Source organism: Protopterus annectens, chromosome 14.part0 (assembly GCF_019279795.1).
Source record: "Protopterus annectens isolate FY-2018-M chromosome 14.part0, PAN1.0, whole genome shotgun sequence".
In the NCBI taxonomy this organism is placed as follows: Eukaryota; Metazoa; Chordata; order Ceratodontiformes; family Protopteridae; genus Protopterus; species Protopterus annectens.
Genome location: NC_056748.1, coordinates 349,589,712 through 349,615,744, shown reverse-complemented (window position 1 = coordinate 349,615,744; position 26,033 = coordinate 349,589,712). Strand labels below are relative to the sequence as shown.

The following is a 26,033-nucleotide window of genomic DNA, read 5'->3' as shown; positions in this document are numbered from 1 at the left end:
ACTCTGTCCCTCCACCCGTTGGTGCATTTCTGTATTGGCTGTACTGATTACCTCTCTACTTCTTGGACTTGTGTTCCTACTAGGACTTTCAGTTCTTTATGCCCTACACTATGCAAGGAGCATATGTGTGATGTACAGTGTACCTTAAAGCAACCTAAAAGCTTTGGTATACTGGCCAGACTTGGGGCTGCCCTTGGGAGGTGATCCCTATTGTAATGAATACTGCAACAGTGAAGAGAAGGACATCTACCATTATGGTAAGATTTTACACAACTGTACTTTCCTTTTTTTATTTTTTTCCTCCTTCCTTTCAGTGTCCTCCTAAAAATTAATGACATAAAGTGGGACATATGCATTTCAGTCCCCTACAAGTTTAACAACATCAACAAAAGTCCAATCTTTCCACTTTTTCTTGTAAAGGCATATTTCACAAATGTGATTGATGTGTTGTAGTTTTGCATTTATTCACCAATTTCAAGTGTTGCTGATCTTCCTTTTCATCTCCAAACCCCAAACTTCAGTTCAAGTCCAAGGTACTGCCAATTCTTCTAGTCAGCTGCTGTGCTTTTTTGCCTCTCAAGCAATTTCCTTTGCAACAGTAGAAAAAGCTTCACTGGCAAAGTGTCTCCATGTACTTTATTAATAGAAGAAAGGCAGATAGTCTCCTCCTGCTTGATGGCTCACTTTTTTAGGCAAAATTTTGTATTTCCTCAGCCTGTTCTACTTCAAAAATTGACTTTGATCCTCCAGGAAGAAATATTCTGAAGACAACTTGGATACAGCAGCTTGATTCTGATTTCTGCCTCTCAACATTCCATAATTGCTGGGATAAATTATCTTTTCTGGTGTACAGGGAGTAACCATTTTCCACAAAACTCTACCGGTTCCAATTTTTATTACTTTGCCTTTTTGCCATAGTTTTATCAGGATCACTTCTTTCTCCTTCTATGATTACATCTTTACTAATACATGTCTTCACTGCTTTCTCATGGCCAGGTTTGGAGCATATACACAATATGCTTTTCACACAACAATTCCTGCTGTGGAATACCAGTCCAGTTGCTTATTTGTGCTTTTATAAAATCAATACAGTGTTATTTCCAGTTTCTCTGGTACAGCAGAAAATCTCAGAAACATTTTGACCTCTGATTTTTGCAGTTTTTTTTTTCAGTTCTTCTGAATAGCTGTTTTCCATTCTTTTGTTATTTGAGTTGATAAACTCCTTCAAAGTTTACTTTACTCAGCTCTGTGCACATTTGATTTATTTTGTTCCTCTACATTACTGGAAGCCATGTCTTGCACCAAAGCTAGAGCTTGAGCAGCCTTTTGTTGAATAGCTGCAGCGATTCTTCCCAGTCATTGTTCTGTCCAACTTTTCTAGTTGGTTTTCTTTCAGGCTCTCTAAGGTTCTTCATTGCTGGCATCAAAGCAGTGTACATACTAGCCAGTAACTGAATTTATTAAAACCTGCAGAGTTTCTGGCCCTTATCTCTCTGTTTCTTTTATTCCACACTAGACAAGCTGAAATCAAACTTGTTTACTAGTATGCAACCATCTTGGAAGTCATCTTGTTTGAACTTTTGTTATGCCTCTCTGCTTCAACTCACCCAAATTAAATGGGACCAGTCATGTGGAGCACTGATATTGGACATGCCTTCCAGGTCTGGCACATGTCATGTTTTGCAAGTAACTTCATTCCTTAGCATAGCTACCCAGTGATACTCAATGTAGAGTTCTGTCATCCTATAATTATGTGCATAGCCCATCTTTCTTCTTTATTCTGTCATAATTTGTATGAATTCCTACTCTATCTTCATTCAGGTTTAACTACTTCCTTCATCTTCCTATAATGCCCCTCTTACTGTATTCCACATTTGAAACCGTATCATGCAGTACTGATATAATTAGTGCATTTAATTCATTTTGTTTGCCTTTAGCCAGAATATACCCTGGGCTGGGCCTGAAATTGGGTCATTTTTAATCAGTGTCCTACCCATGAAAATAAATTAAAAAAGCATGAAATAAAAATGCATGATTGCAAAAGGAGAGAGGTAGAAAGCTGTACCAGCAAGAGGACCGTCTTTAAGGAGAGCCCAGTTCTTTGTCAGTTACAGAGGGCTATCTTAAATACCAGTTGATAGATGACTACACACACATATCTGTTATTTTCAATCTCAGGAGAACTTCATCTTAACTTGAAGGCCATGTACCTTTGTTTCCAACCTAGGGATGTAAGTTTGACTGTACAGTGTGCAGGGCATAATTATTTGTAGTTGTACATATAAAATATATAGGATCAGATGGAACTTAAGTCAGTGCTGAACTGTCATAAGAGGCATTGTTCCTTTTTCATAGTTCCCACAATTTCTGCTGCTTCTGAAAACTCCCTTGTGACTGTGGCATGTAATACTTAGCCTTCTAACTTCTATTCTAGAGAAGTATACCTTGAATGAATCAAAGAATGTGTAACTAGTGCAGAATTGCTCATAATGTTTGTTTTAGGGCTGTTTTCTTTTGCATCTAATCATGTAGGATCACCAGGTGCTGTCCTTGGGACTTTAATTGCCTTTCAACCTAAAGAAGAAAAATGCCGTAAAGTTGTAAATGTACACAACATGAACACACAGTACAAACAGCTAAAGCATTTATTTAAGCAGCTGCAATAAGAGTCATTGCTTCTTAAGTAAATACTATTATCACACACAATCCTAATAACCAACTTGGTTGAGTTGTTAAACGAGCCCCTTAATAGTGCGCAGCTAGGGCAGCTGCCCCACCATTGCTTTCCCTAGCTATGGTAACATATGCTAAGGACAATATTTTCCTCATTTTCATTTTTGTGATAGTGTCACCGTTGCTTCTTATCCAGATTTTATATCTTTCACTTTCTCTGTCCATTAATAGTAAAGAACTACTTCATTCGTTGGAAATGGATGAGCTTCTCTGCGATCATCTTGCACCAGAGTCACTAGAAAAGGCCCTCAGTCCTTCATCGTATTTAACAAGGGCAGAGAAATAAGAAAAGTATTCAAATGCATTGTTTTTAGAGACTGGCTGATGCCTCCTTTTTCTGTGGTACCACCTACAAGAAGTGCTTAGTGGTATTGGCCAAGGGCCACTGTATCAGATAGTGGTTATTTTGCTGTCCTTTTTCAAAACTATGTCTCAGAAGAATGTACATCATCCATTCATAAACAATGGACATTACAAGCTAGATATGCTCTGAAGAGGAGGACTCTAATAGTCAAGTAAAGCACTGACTATACTTTCTAGATGGGGTCTGTTTATACTATTAACCATTCTTGGGAGAGACACGTGGCTTCTACAGCTCATTTCTCTTTATACTGAGTGCAAGAATTCTTCAAGTGTGCTGGAAAGTGATTATTACATTGGATACCACAGTGAGGACCCTCTTCTTGTCTGTTTAGGATCTGATGTCTATTTTCATTTATTTTACATTTTATGGCCTGTTTGGTTAATAAGTGCAACTATTTTAGTAATTTGTGTTTTGTTACTATTTATAAAGATTTGAAGGAGAGAATCTAAAAAATATGCTGAAGAGTGCCTTCTTATACTGTCACATATATATGTGTGGCATGTGCGTGTTTATGAGCTGATCTCCCAGCAGGGAATAGTTATCTGACACTAGACTGATGAGATGTTGCTTGCTGGTATTATCCCTAATGGCAGTGCCTACTTCGTCACTCTGTATTTATTATATTCTTTCTGTGGATCTGTTTCTAACAGTAAGTTATTACACATCTGTACTGTAAGATTATATGTGATGGGAGTTGCTGCTCTTGCATGAACTCAGTAGTGACTTTTTCCGCAAGTCTTAAAATGGGAGCTCGTGAGTGAGTTGAACACTGATTCAGATGCATTGGATAGAACATGGAAGTGTACTGTAACAAGTAAACACCTAAATCAGTAAATAAATGAACCTAGCAAAAATATAACCATCAAGAAGACTTCCTTATGCATGTGTTTGTGAGTATAATTTTGTACAGGTAATTTAATATTCTGTATATATCTGTTTTTCAGTTGAAAAAACTAGGTGTGATGCCTCCTGAACAGCTCTTGCCAATGAAATGTTACAGAATCTACCAGATTATGTGGGCGAACAATGGAGATGCCATCAGCCGTCAGTATGCAGGAACTGCAGCTTTAAAGGTAAGACTGTCAAAATATTTAATTGATGTATATGTGGTTTTGTTTTTTCCCTAGAGTGTCCACAAGTAATATGTAACCTCATGACCATAGCTCTCGACTGTCACTGATTTTGCCTCATGTTTTTGTCCTTTTGTTATAAAATATGTGGTTTTCTTTCAAATTGTTGAGTGGTAGCAGTCATTAAATAGTGATACATATTTAAGTTTCAGACTTCATACCCTTTAGAAAATGCATGTGGATACAGAACCTGGTATTCTAGCAGCTTGAGAGTATGTAAGAGCAATATTTAAAATATATTTCTGATTTGTCTCTCAGTATGTTTGGCTTTCCCCCTAATTCTTGCATTTAGAGGTGGAGACTTAATGGTGTTAAAATCTGGATCTACTTTTTGGATGGTTTCTAATATTTTAATTAAACTTTACTGATAATTATGGAAAACCAGCAAAAATAGTATAAAAAAAAAAACTAAAACTGTATACAAGATGAACAAGCAGTAAACAACATACCTTGAAAAGTTAGCAGTATTATAAGATTATAAAGCATAAATTTAGCATTTTGCTGCCCCCCCCCAAAAAAAATATCTATACCTCATTATAGCATTCCAGGATTTAGTTGCTATTTTGTGATTGCTAAAGACATGCCATACAGCTGGACATATCACTATCATGGCTGATATAATGATAGATAAACCAAAAGAAACAGCCTGGATGCACACACAGTAACACACTTCGTTTGTACACCAAAGTTGAGCACTTTCATGCCTTGTATGCTGGGCCTTCATCAGAATGCTAATCCCAGTGAAATCCTTGTTTAAAAACTATTTAACATTAAACACATGACACTATTGCACCCATAATTATAGATAAACTGTCTTAGCCATTGATTGCATCAAAGTTAACTTTGTAATATGTTGAGCACACTCTTAGTAGACATCCTTGCCCCCAAGTGAAGGAAGGTATTGCTCCTTATGGCGTTTAATGCAGTTACATATTCAAGGCATATGGAAAGAATGAGCTTGTGGCTTTTAATTGCATCAGCAGATATCTTAGCCTGTCTCTCTGGAACAAAAACAACAGGAGACTGCTGCCAAGATTACAGTCTGTTGGAGAAAGTGAAGGCCAACATGGGTAAATATCAAAAAATGACCCATTATGCAAGACTAGACCTTTGTTTTTATCAGACAGTGGCTGTTGATTGCCTTGCTATTTATTTCTAACATCATGAAAATGATGAGCTATCTTATCCCACTCTAGATTTAGTTAGTTACCTGGTGACAAAAAATACCTTGAAAGAAGAAAGATTGAAGCAGCAGACAGACTGTTGACAAAGGTTAATTTTTAAATGTTTCCAAGCCTGAATCTATCTTATTTTCAGTTTCTGCAGTCAAAGGTTTGACATTCATCTTCATCAACCAGTGGAAATGAGGGGGCCCCACAATAATTCTCTGATAAGAGTGCTGCCATTTTAAACTGAATTTCATTACATCATTTTTAACTGACGTACACATTCCTCATCTAAGGGGGAGATACTGTTATATATTTATTAGCAGAGTTCTGTAATTGTTTCAGAACTTGAAAATGTTTATAGTATCTTGCTAAGAGAGCTTGTACGATCAGACGTCCAAACTGTAGTTAAGATGTTCCTTCTTCTCAGAGGAATGCTTCAATACTCATGGTGTTGCCAGACAAAAATACCTAAGGTTTCTGTTGCTAGTATAAACAGTAATGGGGACAATGGTCATTCTTGCCATGTGTCTGTAACCAAAACAGATGGAATAGAGCAGTGGTTGTTTCTAACTATTTAGACCCTTGGTTCTCTATTTAGTAATTTGCAGCATGGCAAAAATGTGTTCACGATCCCAGAATTCTAAAGCTTCCCACAGAAAATCCCAGACAAGGGAATCAGAGGTTTTATTAGAGTCTATAAACAAGGCTGTTGATAAGCTTCGGTGGATATTCCAAAGGTTTTGAATGTTTAAAAAAAAAAAAAAAGATGCATTAGATCTACTGCTGTCTCTCCCTTTGAGTCCTTGTTGGCTATTTGAATCAATTTAGGTACTACTTTTCCAAGTCATTAGGCTTAGAGACCTGATGCATATTTTATTTTCCACAAGAAGGGAGATTAGTTTATAGTTACCTGTTTGTAGCATTTTTATTCATTCTCTTTTGGGAAAAAAAGTATTGTAACTAACCTTGCAGATTAAGCCAGTGTACTAATCTTTTCTATACCTTAACAGGTGCCAGGCCTGTCTTTTATGCCATTTAAAATCAGACAGAATCCCATTAAGACCACAGTCTTGCCTGCTTTAATGAATCTGAAGCTTGATAAATCCCCCCTTTTCAAATGGGCTGTTCAATGTTCATATCTTGTAATGAACAATTACAGCATTGGATCTTCCAAAAGATACTTCCACTAACAATAAAGTCAGGAAGTCCTTGCCTTGAGTATAATACTTCACAGTACTTTGACTTAACAGAGTTTATGCTAAGGGGTAAGTAATGGATAATGTAGGTGCCAGCCCTCAAACAGGTTATGGTTAGTTCTCATTTATTTTGTTTGTTTAGAACCCGACTGTTTTTAGGGTTTTAAAAACTTGAGTTCACAAAAATTTTGCTCATTTTCCCACTTGACAAATGTTATAGCAAATTGAACGGACATACATTTCCTGTTACTACTGAAGATTTGAGTGTGGTTCTGGGGATCCTTGTATTCTTTGTACTTGCTTTCCATAGGGAGTTTTCCAGTGAAATTATTTTAATTTTAATGTGTTTTGTTTCCGCCTAATCTAATCTGTACCCCCCCCCCATTAACATAACTATCTCCCATTTTGCTTGAATAGTCGCATCCATATTCTAATACCCCTTTCAGTAAAGAAATCACATTTTTAAAGCATCTGTTCCATTTTCATATCAGCTATAGGGATCAGTACACCAACTAATTGATGCTCTAGTCCAGTCTAATTGTAGTAAACAAAGACTTGGAAAGTATATCTGCACTTTGCACCTGACTCACACAGCTTGTAATTAACATACTATTGGCTTAGTTGATTCTGTTGAGTTTTTATGTGGCAAAGGTCCACTGGTAAAAAATCTTTCTGAAATTCTAGTACTTTTATCTCGTGTTTGATCAGATGGTACCTTATCCAGTGAAGGATGTTAGGCCACATTAAAATCTAATCCTGAAACTATTGGATAGTCTCTCTCTCTCTCTCCCATTTTTTTCTAATGCCTCCAAAAGTCCTGAAAAGTTATTGGTGTCCACTGCACTTGGCCCATAACATTTATGGAAAAGCACCATTCTCCCTTGTTCTATACTAAAGAGATATACCACCTCAATTATGTCTATTTATTTGCAAACTTTTGCCATCACACGATTCTTGAACCAAGTAATGACATCCCTTTTAAGCTGCTAACACAGGTGACATAGAGCTCCGGTGTCTGTCTGTTTCAGTAATTCCTTCAGAGTCTTTTTTTTTTTTTTTTCTGAGGTTTAGTTTTTGCAAAAAGGCAACCTGTACTTCTAGGTACTTCAGTTTTGCTAAGCAGAAAACCTCCTACCGAATAATTTATTCCATTAGCAGTCCATGAAATAATTCATAGTGTCATATAGTTCCAGTTTACTCCTGCTGATATCACCTAAATCCAGAGTCCCCAGATATTGGCTGTTCCCTCTCATTGTTAAATGGAAATTATTTCAGTGTTTCCCTGGCAGTCTTTAGTCATTTTGTGTGCAGTTTTCAGTGAGGGGATATTTGACCTTTTCTCTACATGTCAGGTGAAAGTAAATCCCAGAATATATGTAGACTAAATTCTGAGTGCACCAATGAAAATAAGCTAAGGCCTAAACTCCCTCTTATTTACAAATCCAATGTTGTGTTGTAGAAATCAGAATTAGGATACAACGGGTGTCATTTTTACTTCTATGCTCTATATCTTTATCTTAGTCTTTATTTGTGCTTGACATGGTAATTATTGGATGCGTTTCAAACTCTTGATTAAATATCCCTGCTCTGTGTATTGTAATTTCTGTCCAGCCTAATGTAATTATTGTATCTTGGGAGATAACATGCAAACTCTTTCTGAATTTCTGCTAGGAAATTCACATATTCAGATAATTTGTTCAAGTACCTCACATCAAAAATAAATAAATATTGTTTTTTTGGTTTTCCTAAAATACACACAAATACATTGGACCCACTTTTTAAGGCCAATTATTTCAGCAGCAGGCTCGAAGACTGAGCCTTTAGTTTAAAAATATAGATGTGAAGCTTAAGAATATTCATAATAATGTAAACATTTAGTAAAAGATTCCTGGAATTTTTTACAGGTTGTCAGTGAACTAGATTTTACCTCTAATGCACTTTGTGGGACTATTGATAGCACAACTTTATTTTCTATGATTCCACATACCATTTTAATGGAATGGTGTATTGAAATTATTGTGGAATTTAATGAGCTTTCTACTATAGAATTGAAACTGGAGCATTCATACATATAATACTGTGCAATTACTATATATGTTTTAAAGGAAAATACTTTACAGGTGAGCAGAATTGCAATAGTGGCAGCATGTGGCCCTATTTTTGCAAATTTAGTGTTGATTTAGTTGGAGAGAGAACTTATTTTAACAGTGCATATTGTACAAAGTGGAAAACATACCTATGATTTTAGATGATATTTTTATATTGCGGGTTGGGGTAGAATCTCAGTTAATGTTTTTATTAATTATATTAAACATATTACAGAGTTTCTCAAATTTACTCACTTTTTAAAATGAAGGTATTAATTACTTAAATATTCATTTATATAAAGAAAATATGAACAAGTGTTTCCAGTCTACACTGTATTGTAAACTCACTTTTAGTAATACATTTTAGCATTACAGCAGCTGACACTCCTATTTTCAGAACTTCGTAAAAGGGTAATTGGTTAGGGCATTGAAAATTACATCAATAGATGAAATATTTTTTGGAAGAAGTATTAGTACTTAAAATATGTTAAATGAGTCAGAGTATCCATAAATAGTTGATAATATTGCTGAAGATGTTAAGTTTAGAGAGGATCACTATCGGCTTATTTTACACTAGAAGGAAGCTACTTGGGGAGTTAGAGATGGAAGTAGCATTATAAATGGTAAGACTAGCGGTAGTCTTACATATGAAAGGGCTACAGTTTAGAGTCACAAAACATGAAGGACATGATGTTTAACACAAAATTTAGCAATACAACCTGCGCTTTTATACAAAAGGGGAAGTAACCTCACAGATAAATAGGAAATTCTATCTCAGTGGAGGCTAAGGATATTGTATTCCTGAGAGCGCACAAAAATGTGGTACTTGTGCACAATGCCCATACATAAATGATGTCAGGGGGGGCAATTTAGAACTGATTAACATATTGCCACAGTTTAATGAAAGCTGTGGAACAAAAGGGATAGCTTGATTTGCTTGTTGCGCGCCCTGTACTGTGTAGTGTAAATGCCACTTTGAGTCACCCCTGAAAAGAGGCTACTTAGCCTAGTGAGACTAACCCGGATGACAAAAGGTTCAACAAATAAATAATGTTGTATAACAAAGACAGAAAAACTTTGAGAAAACGTATCTATCAGGGTTTTTACAGTACAAGCAAAAAAGTTTCTGTCAGTGCATTAAGTAAACATACACAAGTGTGCCCTAACTTCGTGTTTTTTTGTTTTTTATTCATGGTGTTTTAAAAAGTATGTGTTGATTGTAGAGGAGTGACTAATAAAATAGATTGAACTGCAAGAGCTGAAGATGCAATTGAGATTGAATGGTTACAACCAGCCAGGGTTGAAAGAATAGTTTTGGGTATAGCAAGCATTATTAAGTAAAGGCTGCTAAACTGTGAAACTTTTGTCAGTGTTGTCCTTATGTTTATCCCTAAGTTTGAAAGGAAACTACATTAGTTCACACATACACACAGATTTCATGGTATGGTTTAATACTGGAATAAAATAGATGCTTTGAAACACATTTTCATAAGCAAATGATAGATATTTCTTTTTATATGAACATTGTAGCTGTAAGTGTAGAAGATTTTGATGACACTAAATGTAATATATTTATTTAACTTAGGTGTTATAACTTTAAATAAATATATGAAAGTCTTTATGTGATTGTGCCTGAGGTGATTTATAGTTAGGCTTAAATGAATTTCATTGTTCTGAAGATGTCTTAAAGTAAAGAAAAACAAAACCTCCTAACCATTTTATTTATTTGTGAGGTTTACTTACAATGGATATAAAAAGTGTACACACCCCTGTTAAAATGCCATTTTATGTGATACAAAAAAATGAGACCACAATAAATCATTCCAAAAGTTTTAATGTGACCTATAACTTGTACAATTCAATTGAAAAACAAATCTGTTAGGGGCAAAATATAAAAAATTAAAAACATACAATAAGCTGGTTGCATAAGTGTGCACACCCTTAACTAATACTTTGTTGAAGCACCTTTTGATTTAATTACAGCATTCAGTCTTTTTGGGTAGGTGTCTATCAGCATGGCACATCTTGATTTGGCAATATTTGCCCATTCTTACTTGCAAAAGTGCTCCAAATCTGTCACATTGTGAGGGCATCATTGTTTCAGTATTTCTCTGTGATTTGTATTGTGTAGTTGCATTTAGTATGCATGCACCTGAATATCTGTGTCTCTGTCTATTAATTTAGTTACCAGACAATCCCAGCAAGCATAATTGCCATTTTGCCAGGAGTAGTATTCTGTTTAAGTGAGTTGTTCATAAGTGCATATTACGCAACTGGGACTGAATCAAATAGAACTGCAAAATGAAGCCTGTTGTGGTGTTCTGCAAGGCACAAATGTTATCTAGAGTTCTGCTTCACATGTGGACTATGTTTGTTGTTTGTCTTTTTTGGCTTTTCCCGGTTAGGGGTCGCCACAGCGGAACTCCGGTCCGCTAATGATTGGCAGTAAATTTTTATGGTGCTGAGTTGCCAGCCCAACCTTCAGCGAAGGCACGCCCATTCACGCATGTCTTTCGGAGGCCACTCGACCGCGGGGAGGACATGAAGACTCCACACAGAAGGCACTCCAGCCGAGAATCGAACAGGGGAACCTCTTGCTGTGAGGCAACAACACTACCGCTGTACCACTGCGGCTTCACATGTGGACCATGTAAAAACTATATGCTTTTTACATACATAATCACATGTGGACTATGTAAAAAGCGTATAGTTCAGAAATAACTGCTTAAAGACCCTTTTACTCATGTCACTGTACAGCTTGTTACCCTGTTTGCTAGTTGTTCATAGACATGGGTGATCTTGAAGGAGACATCCCGAATATTCTGGAGAAACATGAACTCATGTGGCAATTAAAGATGAACTCTTTTATAAAGCCTGGACTAAACTACTACTGTTCAATTAAAAGTGCACTGGAACTTAGAAAATTGCCACATTGTTTACATGACTAATTGTATTTTATTTAATTTGTTTCTACAAATTGGTTTTAAATACCATTTTAAATCATTTGAAATTTAAGTGTATATTTTGTTTCCGTCATCATACATATATATATATATATATATATATATATTTTTTTATTTTTTTTCTGGTTCTTTTTTCCACTTTATTCAAAATGATGGTAATAACAATACTAACTAATTATACAATTATATAGGTTTTTAGGATTCTTGTACACAGACCTGAAGAAGTCTAGAAGGACGAAAGCGATCTTTGTTAACAATAGGTTATGAAAATAGAAACTGATTTTTACATGCAAAATGTATATGTATATATTTATATGTAATTTTTGATCGCAAAATGAACTAAGGTTGATATATTTCCAGCCATGTAGTATATTGCCTTGTATAAAATCACAGACTTAATAATCTACTTAATTTGGTTAAATAAGATGTACCATTAAAGTACATTAGGGCTATATATTATTATGACAGCTACTAGGTAGGGCGGCAGGACCAGCTTGAATGTCACACTGATGGGGGAAGGGATGTGACTTTAACATGTGTACCAATAACACTTTGTTTTACAGCACAGTAAACCACTCCCATGCCTGATAAAAAGTATATATATTTAGAAAGCTTGTGAGGAAATTATTACTCTATTTTTGTTTTACTTGGATCGCTTGTCTGTGTACTTAATAAAGGATTTTCGACTGGAAACAGACTGCCTGCCTTGCTTGGATTACTTTCGAATACTTAGTAATGCTGTAGAATTATATATTTTCTATTACTTTTTGACTTGACAAGTTTAAGTTCGCTACTTCTACTACCATTGTCTGATCTGATTAATATACAGTGATTAACTAGAAATATATGGAATGAATATCTTCCACACAGAGAAGTTTCTTACACTGTTTTGAGGATTGTTTTAATTCATTCCTTCATAATGAATTATTGATGTTTCAGAGATGTGTTGTGTACATAACCTCTCAATAAATTTTTGTAGTGTTGCAGTGTAAATAATTCATTCCGTACCCAGTTTACGAACTGAGAAGCCACTATTTTTTTCTTTCAGATTTGAACTGAAAGCTGTATTTTTTCTTCTCATGTTTAATATGACTGTATTCTTTTCTCTTGTAGGGAGACTTTACAAGAACAGGTGAAAGAAAACTGGCTGGTTTAATGAAAGATGGTGTCAACTCGGCTAATAGGTACTACTTGAATCGCTTCAGGGATGCTTACAGACAAGCAGTCATAGGTGAGAAAATACTCCTTATAATGCATTGGATACAAACAAAAGTTTATTTTAAGAAATCATCAGATGTGCCTACAGTGCACCTACATTATGAAAACAAAATAGGTAAAGGTTAAAGCCATGCAGTATTGGTGCTAAGCTTCTGAACACCTCACCTAACAAGCACATTTTAAATATACCTAACAGCACAAACATTTAAAGTCCAGAGGTGCATATACCTGTGTTTATGGCTGAATGGTAGCCAGATATTTACGTAACACTTAAGTATTCTCTTTTCTAAAAATCTCTTTTCACCTTAAGGCAAAATTGTTTCCCTTCATCTAATATATTGCAACTAAGATTGAAACTCAATCTTCCTAAGAAATATGCTACCACTCTTAGCCTAATCCATTACCTTATAAATACTAAATTTCCACAACCTAATGTCAATCTTCATGACATTAACTTAGTTAAACTAATACTTAAAAATCTAGAGAATAAAGGGAAAACAATTTCTAGGACATATAAACTTGTAATGAACATAAAATACCAGAATTCTATATTATTCTCAACCTATTGGCAAGGGAAAAGCCAGTTACTTACTAAAGAAAGCAAAAGAGTGGCCATTCAAAATACGATCACGTTTTTTTCCCTTTAAGTGGCTGTTATATACTCAAATTATGATTAATTGCAATGTCTACTATACCCCATCAAAGCTAAATAAGTTTAATCCCAAATTTTCACTTATATGCCTACACTGCCCAAACCAAACAGCCGACATTCTCCATGTTATGTGGGACTGTAGTAAGGTACACAACCTATGGTGCTCTTTAAGAGCTAGATTAGAGAAGATGGGGTATGAAAAAACAACCCTGTCATGGAAAATGGCTATATTGCATACTAACACAAATAAACTTTCAAAAATTCTGAAACATATCCTTATCACAATGTGTGCCCTTATTAAATTTTACATCACAAAAATTGGACTGTCACATCTCCAATCACATGGGAAGACTTTAGTAAACTAGCTATTAAATATATCTCATCTCATAAATTAGTTTATACAACAACAAAACGAAAGCATTACTATCAGAAATATTGGGATATTTACTTGATGTAATTCTCAAGAATTAAAGATGGATCCCACACTGACCTGTTAAGACAGACCTTCATAAGCAGATCTTGCAATACAAGCAGCTCATCTCCTTCCTTGTCTCTACATCTAAATATATCTATTTATAGCAAGTGTTTAAATTTCTACCTTTATCTCCTTATAAGCTATGCCCCCTTATACTGTCTCTCCTATTTCAACTAATTTAAAGATGTATTCTCTCTCTTGTTTGCTGATGTAGTGACTTTTACTGTATATAGTGAATATAGTTTTTCTTTAGGTTTTATGTCTTCTGTATGTATTGTAGAGTTATGTCTTTGATTGTTGTAATACTTGTATTATTGACAAACTGAATAAAGAGATTTTAGAAAAAAAAATCAGTTTCCCTTCTCTTTAGTCCAACAGACCATAGTTAAACAAACAGCTGCTAATTCCCAAGTTTTGTATAAACATTATACCTTCTGCATCTGTTTCTCCTTTCAGTAGTTCATAAGCATTGCTGTGTAAAGGATGCTGTTTCATTATCTTCCATACTTGTTTTATTGACATCATTATATTCCTGTGGAAGAAAACATCTATCTACCTACTTGCCTGAAGTTAACTTAATAGAAACAAATGCCAGAAGCAAACCACAGTTTTTAATTTGCAGTTTCTGGTATTGTGTACCATTTATACCTGGCATGCGGAAAAATACATTCCAGGGCCAGCACTAACCTAATTAATAAGTGCACTCAGTAATGTGGAGCCATATTTTTAAACTGCTCTTTAATTTTATCCCACTTGTTAGCTATATTTTCAGAAAAAAATTCTGTCTTCTGTAACAGCTCCTCAATAATTCCCAATACCCATTCCTTAAATTCTTCTCTTTTCAGTAGATAGGCGGGAAAGTGCCAGTGTCTCATTTTTATTTAATTACCCTGTGTTTTTATTTTAGTTACTATAGGCACATGATATGTATAGTTAATTGATGCATATTAAGACCTTCAATTAAGTGCACATGTTCCTTCGAAATGTAAATTGTGTCTAGCCTAGCCCAGTTTTTGTATTTTGAGGAATAATATATAATGTCACTCCAAATTCCAGGTACTGAGTTCACATCTTCCATGCCAAATATTTTCATACATTTCTTTAAACATCTACCGATCTTTGTTATATTTTCCATTCTGGGACCCCCCAGGCACATCTTCAGTATTGCAAATCAAATTCCACTTCCCAGGTATACGTAATATTCCTTGCTGAAAGCTGATTATTTCTCCCGGAATTTTCTTAAGCTCCATTATAGCAGTTTTCGGTGGAATATAAATACATGCCAGAGTAATCTTGTTCCCTTGCCGGTAGCCCCTTTGTACTACATTTCTACCATTATTGTCTTTTTATATCCTCATCTGTTACTATTGGAGCTCCTCTTGCAGTTTAATGCAAGTACTCCTCTCTTGACCTTTGCCCCAGACAATCCACTGAATAACCACCCTGAAAACCTTTCTGTATCAAATTCACATGTTCAGTTCTTTCCAAGTGTGCCTCCTGTAGCATCGCTATTTGCGCTCTACATTTATTTAATATAGTTCACTACTCTTTCTTTTTTTGTATGCATCTGTGAGACCATTAACATTTGAAGACATAGAAAGCATAATGTTCTTTAGGAATTATTATTCCCACCTTTTATGTATAACAGCTTTTTTGTTAAATGTCTTGATTCAGCTTTTGTGTCACATGCATGTACTATTTGGCAGGCTACTTTTTTATACAGTTGTTTCTTGTCAAATCCATTTGCGCCCATGTAATATCTTACAGAACTTTTTTTTTTTACTGAAATACCTAAAACAGAAATACAAACACACCCAATACCCCCTAAGGTCTATTAATTACTTCTCTGAATTGTGACAACTTTTACTGTATATATTGTGTTTGCGTTGGAGCTTTTCTCCCTGGGCCTCTACTGAAAATGGATTTGTAATCCAGTTAGACCAGCCCAGTCAACAAATGTAAAATAAATGTAAAATAAATAAAATAAATTAAACGTAGTAACACACAAAACTATACACATCTTCAAATATTGAAGTTTTACCCTCCTAATAGGAACACATGTTCCAAACTGACAGCCACAACACACAGACACGCACTAACCTAAAATGAAGGATGTTCATCGTGTTTCACTGTTGCAGTCATTACACTTGGGTTATCCTGCTGACAGGCTACCCACAGTCGGCCTGAATTCCAAAGTCCTGGTCTGGCGTCGGTTGCTGTCGCCTCTTCCCTGACGTCAGTGCACCAGGGGTATATAAGATGCAGCCAACGCCATTTTCTTCAGTCTTTCTTGCCGCGAGGTGCCCAAAGCAAAAGCAGTTTGCAAGTGCCAGTCGGCCGACTCCTGAGATTTTCGAAATTGAAATTCAGAACCGAAGTCTTCAATAAAGCTAAGTACCCCATTGGGGAAACTTTTTCTTGCTCCAGACCGATGTCAGTAAAAGTTAACAATTGTATTTCTTGTGGGAAGCAAATACCTCGTAAGGATTTTCACTCTTACTGTATTCCTTGCCTAGGCCCTGACCACGACATTGTTAGTTGTCGGTTTTGTGCTAGATTCAACCAACGCACTATTAAGCATCGGTTTGATTTTGCTTTACATTACTTTGGCCGAAGGTTTAACTACATAATGCCATTGGAGCAACCGACGACCGGAATTCATAAAAAACGCAAAGACAAAGTAAAGGACAAGCATCCGAGGTCCAAAACTGATGACGAAGCCTCTTCTAGGCCAGTCAGCGGTTCGCCGGTTCTCAGTGAGGCGCTTTCGCAGCCCCTGACACCCGCTACCTCAGAGCCACAGGCCACCTCCGACTCCCACGTGGAGACAACTAGGCCTCTGGAAACTCAAGGTATTGGGCCTACGGAAACTATTCCCTCAGATGGGTCCGGAGCAGCTGAGCAGGCATCGGCTTCTGAGGGTGTTTTCAGACCTATACAGCTTACTATCAAGTCCACTTCAGCAGCCAAGGCAAAGTCTAAAACACATAAAGACAAAGAAACAAGTACAGCATTCTCCTGGGCAGTCATCCATGCCAAAGAAACAGATGCTTAAAATGGCCGAGGACCTAATTACTTTGATCAGGGGTTCCCATCCCCCTCCTGATAAAAGGCCTAGGCAAGACACTGACTATGACTCCTCTGACCAGGTTTCTATTTCCTCTGACTCCTCTTCAGAACAGGGATATTCTCTTCCTCCCTATGAGGACTCTGACGCTGAAGAATCTATCCCTTCAGCCTCTCCCCCTGAGGATTACTCTTTTGGGGAAACCTTGCACACCATGAGGGAGCATTTCCATTGGGAGAGCCAGGATTATTCTGAATCCAAGAAAAGGCTCAGAGACTTTTGTTTACTGCCTCAGCACAGGCCCCTTGCTATCCCCCCTGTACTAGATATTGTTGATTATGTTTTTTCTGAATCCAGTTTCTCTCCTGTTTCTTTACCCCCTGCACCAGTCAAGCCAGATAGGTACTACAGGATCCCAGACTCTCATAAATTTCTTTATAAAAACCCTGCTGCTGACCCAGAAACAATTTCTCAGGGTCCCAAAGGGGTCAAGGCTTCCACTGCAAAAAAAACTGTTCCCTCTGATAGGGATTGTAGAGCACTGGATAGATGAGGGAAAAAAGTTTACACTTCTGCTACTTTAGCTGTAAGGGCTTTAAACTGCCAGTTTCACATGCTTAAATATCAACAATACCTAATGTCTTTGCTAAAACAGAAAATGCTTACAAGCTCAGAATGTCCTGACAATAAGGAAATGCAGGATTTATTGCATGCAGCTGAATAAGTGGGAAAGCATACTTTGCAGTGTGGTTTTGATTCCTTAGAGGCTTGTTGCAGAACCGCAGTTAGAGGTTCTGTCATTCAAAGGCATGCTTGGTTAAAAGAACAAAGTTTACCTGATCATGTTAAAGCAAAATTATTGAATGCTCCATTACAGCATGATACTTTGTTTGGTGTTAAGGCAGAAGAGGTGTTAAAGAAAATGGAGGATAAAGCAAAATCAGTGCAGACAGTAAATGATTTTTTACAGGTTCAGCCACCTAGATTTAGCAGGAACTGGCCTTCAAAAAATTGGTCCTTTCCAGTGTCAGACAGTCCACAAAGAGGCAGATACAGATGCCCAAGAGTCAGATCTCAGCTCCAAGGCTCATACAGACCTAAACAATGGGGTGCTTCAGCCCCCAAAGGCGGAGAAGACAAATCACAACCTTATAGGAAAAGTCCCAATGACTTCCCTCTGCAAATGCCAAGCACTTACCTTTTGGCAGCACCCTTAGGGGGAAAACTAGCAATTTTCTCAAACAATTGGCACATGATCACCCAGGACAAATGGGTACTGAATATTGTTTCTAAGGGTTACAGGTTCCACTTTCACACCCTACCAAGGTCAAAAGGTATGCCAGACCTGCCACAAAATCAGTGGGCAGAGCTACAAAAACAAATGTCTGCTCTCATGGACATGAGAGCTATTCAAAAAGTACCACAGCAAGAGCAGGGGCAAGGATTTTACTCAAGACTTTTCTTGGTACCCAGAAAGGACAAAGCATGGAGACCAGTACTGGACCTGTCAATTCTAAATACTTTCCTGGATGTTCCAAAACTCAAAATGTTGACACTGCAGCAACTTCTACCCATGCTGGGCAAGAAGGCTTGGCTAGTTACTTTGGACCTCAAAGAGACATACTTGCATGTCCCAATCAGACAATCTTGCAGAAGTTACCTCAGATTCATAGCTGGCTCAATGCATTCCCAATTCTCTGCACTGCCCTTTGGCTTATCTACTGCGCCCAGGGTCTTCACAAAATGCCTGGCACCAGTAATTGCATTTTGCAGACAAAAAGGAATTCAAATATATCCCTACTTGGACGACTGCCTTATTCAAGCAGAGAGCAAGTGCATTCTGCTACAGCATCTGGTGTTTGTAAAAAGATTACTAATTTGCCTAGGGTACACGGTAAATGAAAATAAATCAAAACTATTGCCCTCTCAAGAGATAATATTCCTGGGTGCAAGCTTAAATACAACTGCCCAGATGGCTTATCTCATGCCAGATAAGCAAAGGCAACTAACTCATTACTTTCAAATGATGGCAACAAAGACCCAGCTACCTGCAAGAAAAATTCTGCAGGCTTTGGGCTTCTTGGCATCCTGCATCCTGCTAATTCCATATGCAAGACTGCATATGAGGGAAGCTACAACGGTATCTAAAAAGTGTTTGGACTCAACATTGCCACAGCCTGGAAACAATAATAACCCTTATTCCCTGCCTGCAACAGGAGTTTCGATGGTGGGCACTGGCCTGTCACCACAACAAGGAACAGCCTTTCACTTTACCCACAGCCAGGCAGACACTAACAACAGATGCATCGGATTATGCATGGGGGACACACATGGCAGGAAAATGTACTCAATGCACGTGGCCTGCGGACCAAATGCATCTTCACATCAATCAAAAATTGATGCTAGCTGTACAGAATGCCTTGACAGCCTTCAAGGATCTACTACTTCCAGGACAACTACTACTAAAGACAGACAATACTACAGTTATGTGTTACATAAACAAGCAAGGGGGCACACATTCCTACCCCCTCTGCAGGCAAGCCATGACTTTGTGGAACACAGCACTGACATATCAAGTACATCTGCAGGCACAATTCCTGCCAGGAAAGAAAGATACTCTGGCAGACGAACTAAGCAGAAACCTCATGGACCCTCACGAGCGGAAACTAAATCCACAGGTCTTCAGCATGATAACAAGGAAATGGGGATGCCCAGACATAGATCTTTTTGCCTCCCCTCTCAACTGCCAACTACAGAGATTCTGCACAAGGACTTATCACTCACAAGCATGGAAAGTGGATGCTCTATCATTCATCTGGAAAACCTTAACAGTTTATGCCTTTCCACCACTACCTCTCCTTCCCAAGGTACTTCTAAAAGTCAGACAAGAGAAGCCAAAAATGATTCTGATTGCCCCAGACTGGCCACGCCAGCACTGGTACCCAGTCCTAAAAAGCTTGTCTCAATGCCCAGCCTGGACGGTGCCTCAAATTCCTCATCTTCTGACTCAGCAAAACAATCGGATCCTACACAGCCAGCTCAGAACCTTAAATCTGGCTGCATAGCAGATAATATAGCCACTCAGAACACACCTCTCTCTAAAGCTGTTATGGATGTCGTTTTGGAAGCCAGGAGGCCCAGCACCAGGAAGTCTTATGCAGAAAAATGGAAGAGATTCTGTGCTTGGAACCAGGCACAAGGACTTGAACCACTTGTTCCAAATATCCCTCAGATTTTACAATACCTAACTGAGATGCTAGACAAAGGCCTATCCTTCTCATCAATTAAGATCCATGCCTCTGCCATTTCAGCTCATTACAATATGGAACCTCCTATTTTCTCTCATCCACTGCTAAGACAGTACCTCAGAGGGGCAAAAAACTAAGACCCCCAAGGAGAGCACCAATACCTACTTGGGACCTCAACTTTGTCTTAGAAAAGCTCACACTGCCTCCTTTTGAGCCAGCCAATACAGCTGATATAAAATTCTTATCATGGAAAACTGCTCTGCTCCTAGCAATAACTTCAGCAAGAAGAGTCTCAGAGTTACAGGCATTAATGGCAGTGGAACCTTTTATTATTTTTCATCCGGACAGGGTTTCTCTAAGGACAAACCCAACATTTATGCCAAAGGTAGTATCCAGTGTGGCTCTTAACCAAACCATTCATTTGCCAACATTTTATCCAAATCCCCATAATAAAGGGGAGAGACTTCTGCACTCTCTGGACATGCACAGGCAGCTACTCTTCTACTTGGACAAAACAAAAGCTTTCAGAAGAACTGAGCAACTGTTTGTAGCATATGCTGCAAGATCACAAGGAAAGGCAATCTCAAAGCAGACTATTTCAAAATGGATAGGACACTTTATTCGTTTCTGCTGTGCACAGCATGGCAAATCAGTGCCTAAGAATATTAGCCCACATTCTGCCAGTGCAGGAGCCAATTCAGCAGCCTCTCTCAGAGGAGTACCAACCAAGGAAACCTTGGAGGCTGCAACTTGGAGTTCAGTGCACACTTTTACCAAGCATTATCACTTACCTCTTTATTCTAAATCCAGAGCAGACTTTGACACTGTAGTTCTGCAGGGCCTCATAGCCACTCCTAATCCTATTTAGACCCAGCCGCACTACCTCAGCTTTGGGATTCAACCCAAGTGTAATGACTGCAACAGTGAAACACGATGAACATAGTACAGTTGTGTACCTGCCATAAATGTAGATGTTCGAGAGTATTCACTGTTGCAGTCCAGGTTACCCACCCTCCATTCCCCTTTCTTTGCTGGGACTTATCTATACTTCTCTATCCTATACAACCTATGTGGTGTATTTGCTTGTAGATGAAGGTATTGTTTTTATTTCACTGTATGTTTTTATAAGCAATATGCATTGCCTACCTTCTTGGGGGCACCTGACATCTGGGGCAAGAAAAACTGAAGAAAATGGCGCCTGCTGCATCTTATATACCCCTGGCGCACTGACGTCAGGGAAGAGGCGACAGCAACCGACGCCGGACCAGGACTTTGGAATTCAGGCCGACTGTGGGTAGTCTGCCAGCAGGATAACCCAAGTGTAATGACTGCAACAGTGAATACACTCGAACATCTACATTTATGGTAGGTACACACCTGTACTTTATCCATGTAAAGACTCATGGTATTGCCTGTGATTCTGTTAAGTGCTGTCTGGTCTTGTCTTATCTTTATAGCTCTTTCAGCTGGGAAAACACTTGAATGCTTTCAGAAAACATTTTCTATTCTTTTTTCATGTACTTGCTTTCTCTTAAAACATGTTATTAGATTAAGCTAATGGTCTTAACCCAGTCATTCCCGTATGCAAGAATTCTTCTTCTTCTTTCATCTTTTCTTCGTTAGGGGTCACCACAGTGGAACAATGGTCCATAGAACTATTGAGTAGGTTTTACAGTGTTGAGTTCCCAGCCCAGCGCTCAACCTTCCACAGAAGGCACACACACACTCATAGGGCCAATTTATAGTATCCAATCCACCTACAGCATGTCTATGGGATGTGGGAGAAACCCATGCAACCGCAGAGAGGACATGCAGACTCCGCACAGAAGGCACCCCAGCCGATAATCAAACCGGAGATCCACTTGCTGTAAGGTAGCAAAACTAACCGCTGCACCACAGTGGCTGCCCATTCCCCTATGCAAGAATAAAGCACACTAATTCAATAATTTTTCTTTTGTCAAACTCTTTTTACCAGATCTTTTTTTTTTTTGTTACCATGTAGTGTCTATATTTCTTAAAACTGAACAAGGAGAAGGCGAGAAGAAGAGAGAAAGAAAAGAAAAAAAACAGGAGTACCTATTTATATTAGTATCCCCAATACACTTAAAAATAACAGAAACAAATATATCATGCAAAGAAAACCATGCACTATTTAAATAGTAATTTGTTTTACTTACAACTAACTTTCTGCATCTTCTTCCCCACTCCTGAGTATTTTTCCGAACATTAATGACACGAAGTAGGGCATATGCTTTAGAGTCCCCTACAGATTTAACAAAGTCCAAAAAGTCCAATATTTCTTGATTTTCTTGTTCTCTCATGTTTCACAAATATAATTATTGCTTTGTAATCCTCCATTTGTCAATTTCCAAGTTACTGATTTTATTCTCCAAACATTAATATCATGAAGTAGGGCATATGATTTAGAGTCCTCTACAAGTTTAACAAAGTCCAATATTTCCATTTTTTCTTCTATTCCTGTTAATCTCCTTCTGCCAAACCCTGTCTCTGCTTCATCCAACATACTCTTGATTCTTCTAGTCAGCTTGTGTGCTTTATTCACTCTCTCAAGCATTTTCCATTGAAACACTGGAAACGGTTTTACTGACACTGTTTCTGTGGTCTTAATTACCAGAAGAGCAAGAAGCAATGTCTCCATCTGTTTCACAGCTCACTTTTTGTTGGACAAACTTTTGTATTACTTCCATCAAAAATAATTTTGTTCCTCCATGGAAAAATATTTTAAAGATAGCTGGGTTCCGCAGTTTGTCTCATACCTGCTTCTTGACATTCCCTGAATAATGGGATACATTTCCTTCTCTTCTGCCTAGTGTACAGTGAGTAGTCTAATTCTACAAACACTCTGCTGTCTCCCACTTTTAGTATTTTGTCCTTCTGCCACAGTTTTGCCAGAATCAACTCCTTCTTTTGGTATGATTGCATCTTTACTATTAAAGGTCTAGACTGTTTTCTCATAGCCAGGTTTGGAGCATACACACAATGTACCCTTTCAATTAATAACTCTTATTGTGGAATACCAGTCCAGTTGCTTATTTGTGCTTTCAAAAAATTGTCTGTTCCTTCCAGCTTCTTGAGTGCAGCAGAAAATATCAGGTATGTGCTCCATCCTCTAATTCTATTATTTTTTGAGACAACTCTTGTGCAGTTTCGTATTCAGCCAGCCTTTTCTTCATTTCGACCTCTGAGTTTTGCAATTTTATCAACTCATCTGAATATCTGATTAAAACTTCTTCCATTTTTTCCAATGTTTTATTGTTTTAGATGATGTATTCCACTAGTGTTTCTTTTATTTAAGTCAGGTCTGTGTGCAGTTGCCTTATACTTTCCTTTAGGTTACTGGAAGTCATGTCTGGAGCTTGCATTGCCTTTTGCTGAACAACCGCAGTACTTTTCCTATTCAGTGTTTTTTCAGTGCCTTTTGTAACCGATTTTCTTTCAGATCCTCTCTATTTTTTTCCCTTGCTCCAGGCAGTGCACTTACTAGTCAGTTACTAAAATTTACCCAGAAATCTAGGTCCACTGGCTTTCTGTGCCAAGTTTCTGTTTTCAAGCCCTGAGAGCTAGAATTAACCAGTTACTCAATGTGCAGCCATCTTGAAAGTCCGGTGTTATGGAATATTTTGAGGCCATTTCACCTCTTTTCAGGAAATAAAATTTTTGATGATAAATCAAAGGTTATAAGAGTAAATTATATACTTGCACACAAAATGTGGACACTGTAAGATGAATTATTTAGTAGTATGGATTAAAATGGCTCTTACTATGGCAGCTAAGGATATGTTTGGGGAGAGACTAAACAAAAGATTTTACAAAATGGAGAAACCGGAAGCTCTTGTTTATGGATATGGATAGTAAGATAGAGGCAATGAAAATGTTTAGTCCCTTTAATTTTATATACAAGTCACCCAGAGGAGAAGTTGTGGACAATAATAAAAATTTGAAGGACTTTGTCTGGGAGGGGAAGAGGTCAAGAGTTAAGGGCAATAATAATTTTATCTTTCAGTAGAACAAGATGGTTTAAGAATTATATGAGTTTAGGGAGGTTTTAGTCCTACACAGTTATAGCTCATATAAATAAGCAGAAACTTATAATTCAAAATGGAAAAGGGTTACAATGAAGTGGGAGGGGGTAAGAAATAGAGTGGAAGTTTTGGATGCCGATCTTTAAGGAGAATAATATCAACCATACAGAATATTATATTCACAAAGGAGCAGAAAGTATTCTAAGAACTAAGGCAACACAAGATTTTTCCAATAATGATGACTGCAAGTAGAGGTACAGGAAATAGGCAGGAGAGCTCTGGAGAAACCTGACAAAGGAACCTAGGTACTGAGGGCAAATAATGAGCAAGGGAAAGGCAATAGGGTGGGATGAGGCCAAAAAGATCTTTGGAATGCAGGCTAGGGACTGCTTTCCTTACCAGGGTTTTATAGCAGAGTATAGACAAAGGGTTAGGGGAATCTTAAGTGAAGGACCTACTCTAATGGGGTTTTAATTGAATTTAGGACAGAAGCTGCTGTTAAAAAAATATAACTAGTAGGACATATAAAATATTGCATGATACCTATAAGATTCAATCAGATGAGGTTAGAAAAGTATGGAAAGAGGGACTGGAAAATCAGTTTACAAGAGAATGATGGGAGGACATATGTGTAACTCTCAAGTATGCAACAAAGTCCATAAGGTTTAGGATCTTTGCTTGGAAGTGTCTGCATAAATATTTTGTACTCCAAGCAGACTTCAAATAAATTTTCCTTGGGTAGATAGCAAATTCTGGAAGAGTGATGGAAAAGAGAGAGGTAACTGGGAACATGTTTTGGGAGTATGAGTTGCCAGTTTTTAAAAATTCCCAACAAGAGTTCTCAGAAATATTAGGAGAACTAAGGATGTGATATTTTTTTTTAAACTGGGACACAGGATCTGAATTGCCTAAATATAGCATGGCCTATTAAGTTCACTTCTATTGACTGCCAAAAAAAAAAAGTCAGTCTAAACCGACTGTATTTGAAGTATTGAACATTATAAAAAGAACTGGAATGAGGATCTTTAGAAAAGAGAATGTGCAAATTACATAGAAATAAATGGAAATTGTGGGAACAATACATGCAGAATAATGTTCACGAGGAGGATTGAAGTTTAAGGAAAGGCAGGAATTTAGCAATTTATTTAATGTTGGAATGATAATTACAAAGAAAGAAAAGATATTTGATGTATAATGTACGTAAATGGAAAAAATATATTTTGTTTAGCATGTTTGCCTATGTCTTAAGTGGTAATTTAGTAAAGGCATTTAAAAACAATAATAACCTAACACACTTACTTAATAAGTTGTCATTGCATCAGAAGTAAAGATTCTGTTTATTTCTTCTAAGTACAGAAGTTTGTTGTCACAAGAAGTATGATCCCCTCCCCAGTATAGTCTTGTGCAGTCAAATGTGTTACAGCAAGACTACAGGAAGGTAATGTATATGTGACTTTACACCTGAAACCAACAGCTAAGTGTATTGCGTAGCTGAAGGTCATAATATATTATTCTGAGAAATTTGCTGTAATACCTTTTATCTTCAGAGAAATTTTCCTTTATTACTGGTTACCATCAGTAGTCTTAAATAGTTATTTGAGTGCTCTAGTTTTTTTGTTCATTTCACAAAGATGTGGATTTAGCATTTTTTTCATGCTGACAAGCTCCATATGCATCTAAACCATATC

At 37.4% G+C, this 26,033-nt stretch overlaps 1 protein-coding gene across 1 annotated transcript in view; it reads left to right on the top strand.

The window, feature by feature from the left end:
- INPP5F (inositol polyphosphate-5-phosphatase F) overlaps nucleotides 1-26,033 on the top strand; it is a 1,563,976-nt gene that overhangs the window by 1,197,352 nt on the left and 340,591 nt on the right. Inside the window, exons 11-12 of the mRNA XM_044056075.1 lie at nucleotides 4,042-4,170; nucleotides 12,756-12,873. Of these exons, the coding sequence (XP_043912010.1) occupies nucleotides 4,042-4,170; nucleotides 12,756-12,873 (247 nt within the window). The remainder of the gene's footprint in view (nucleotides 1-4,041; nucleotides 4,171-12,755; nucleotides 12,874-26,033) is intronic.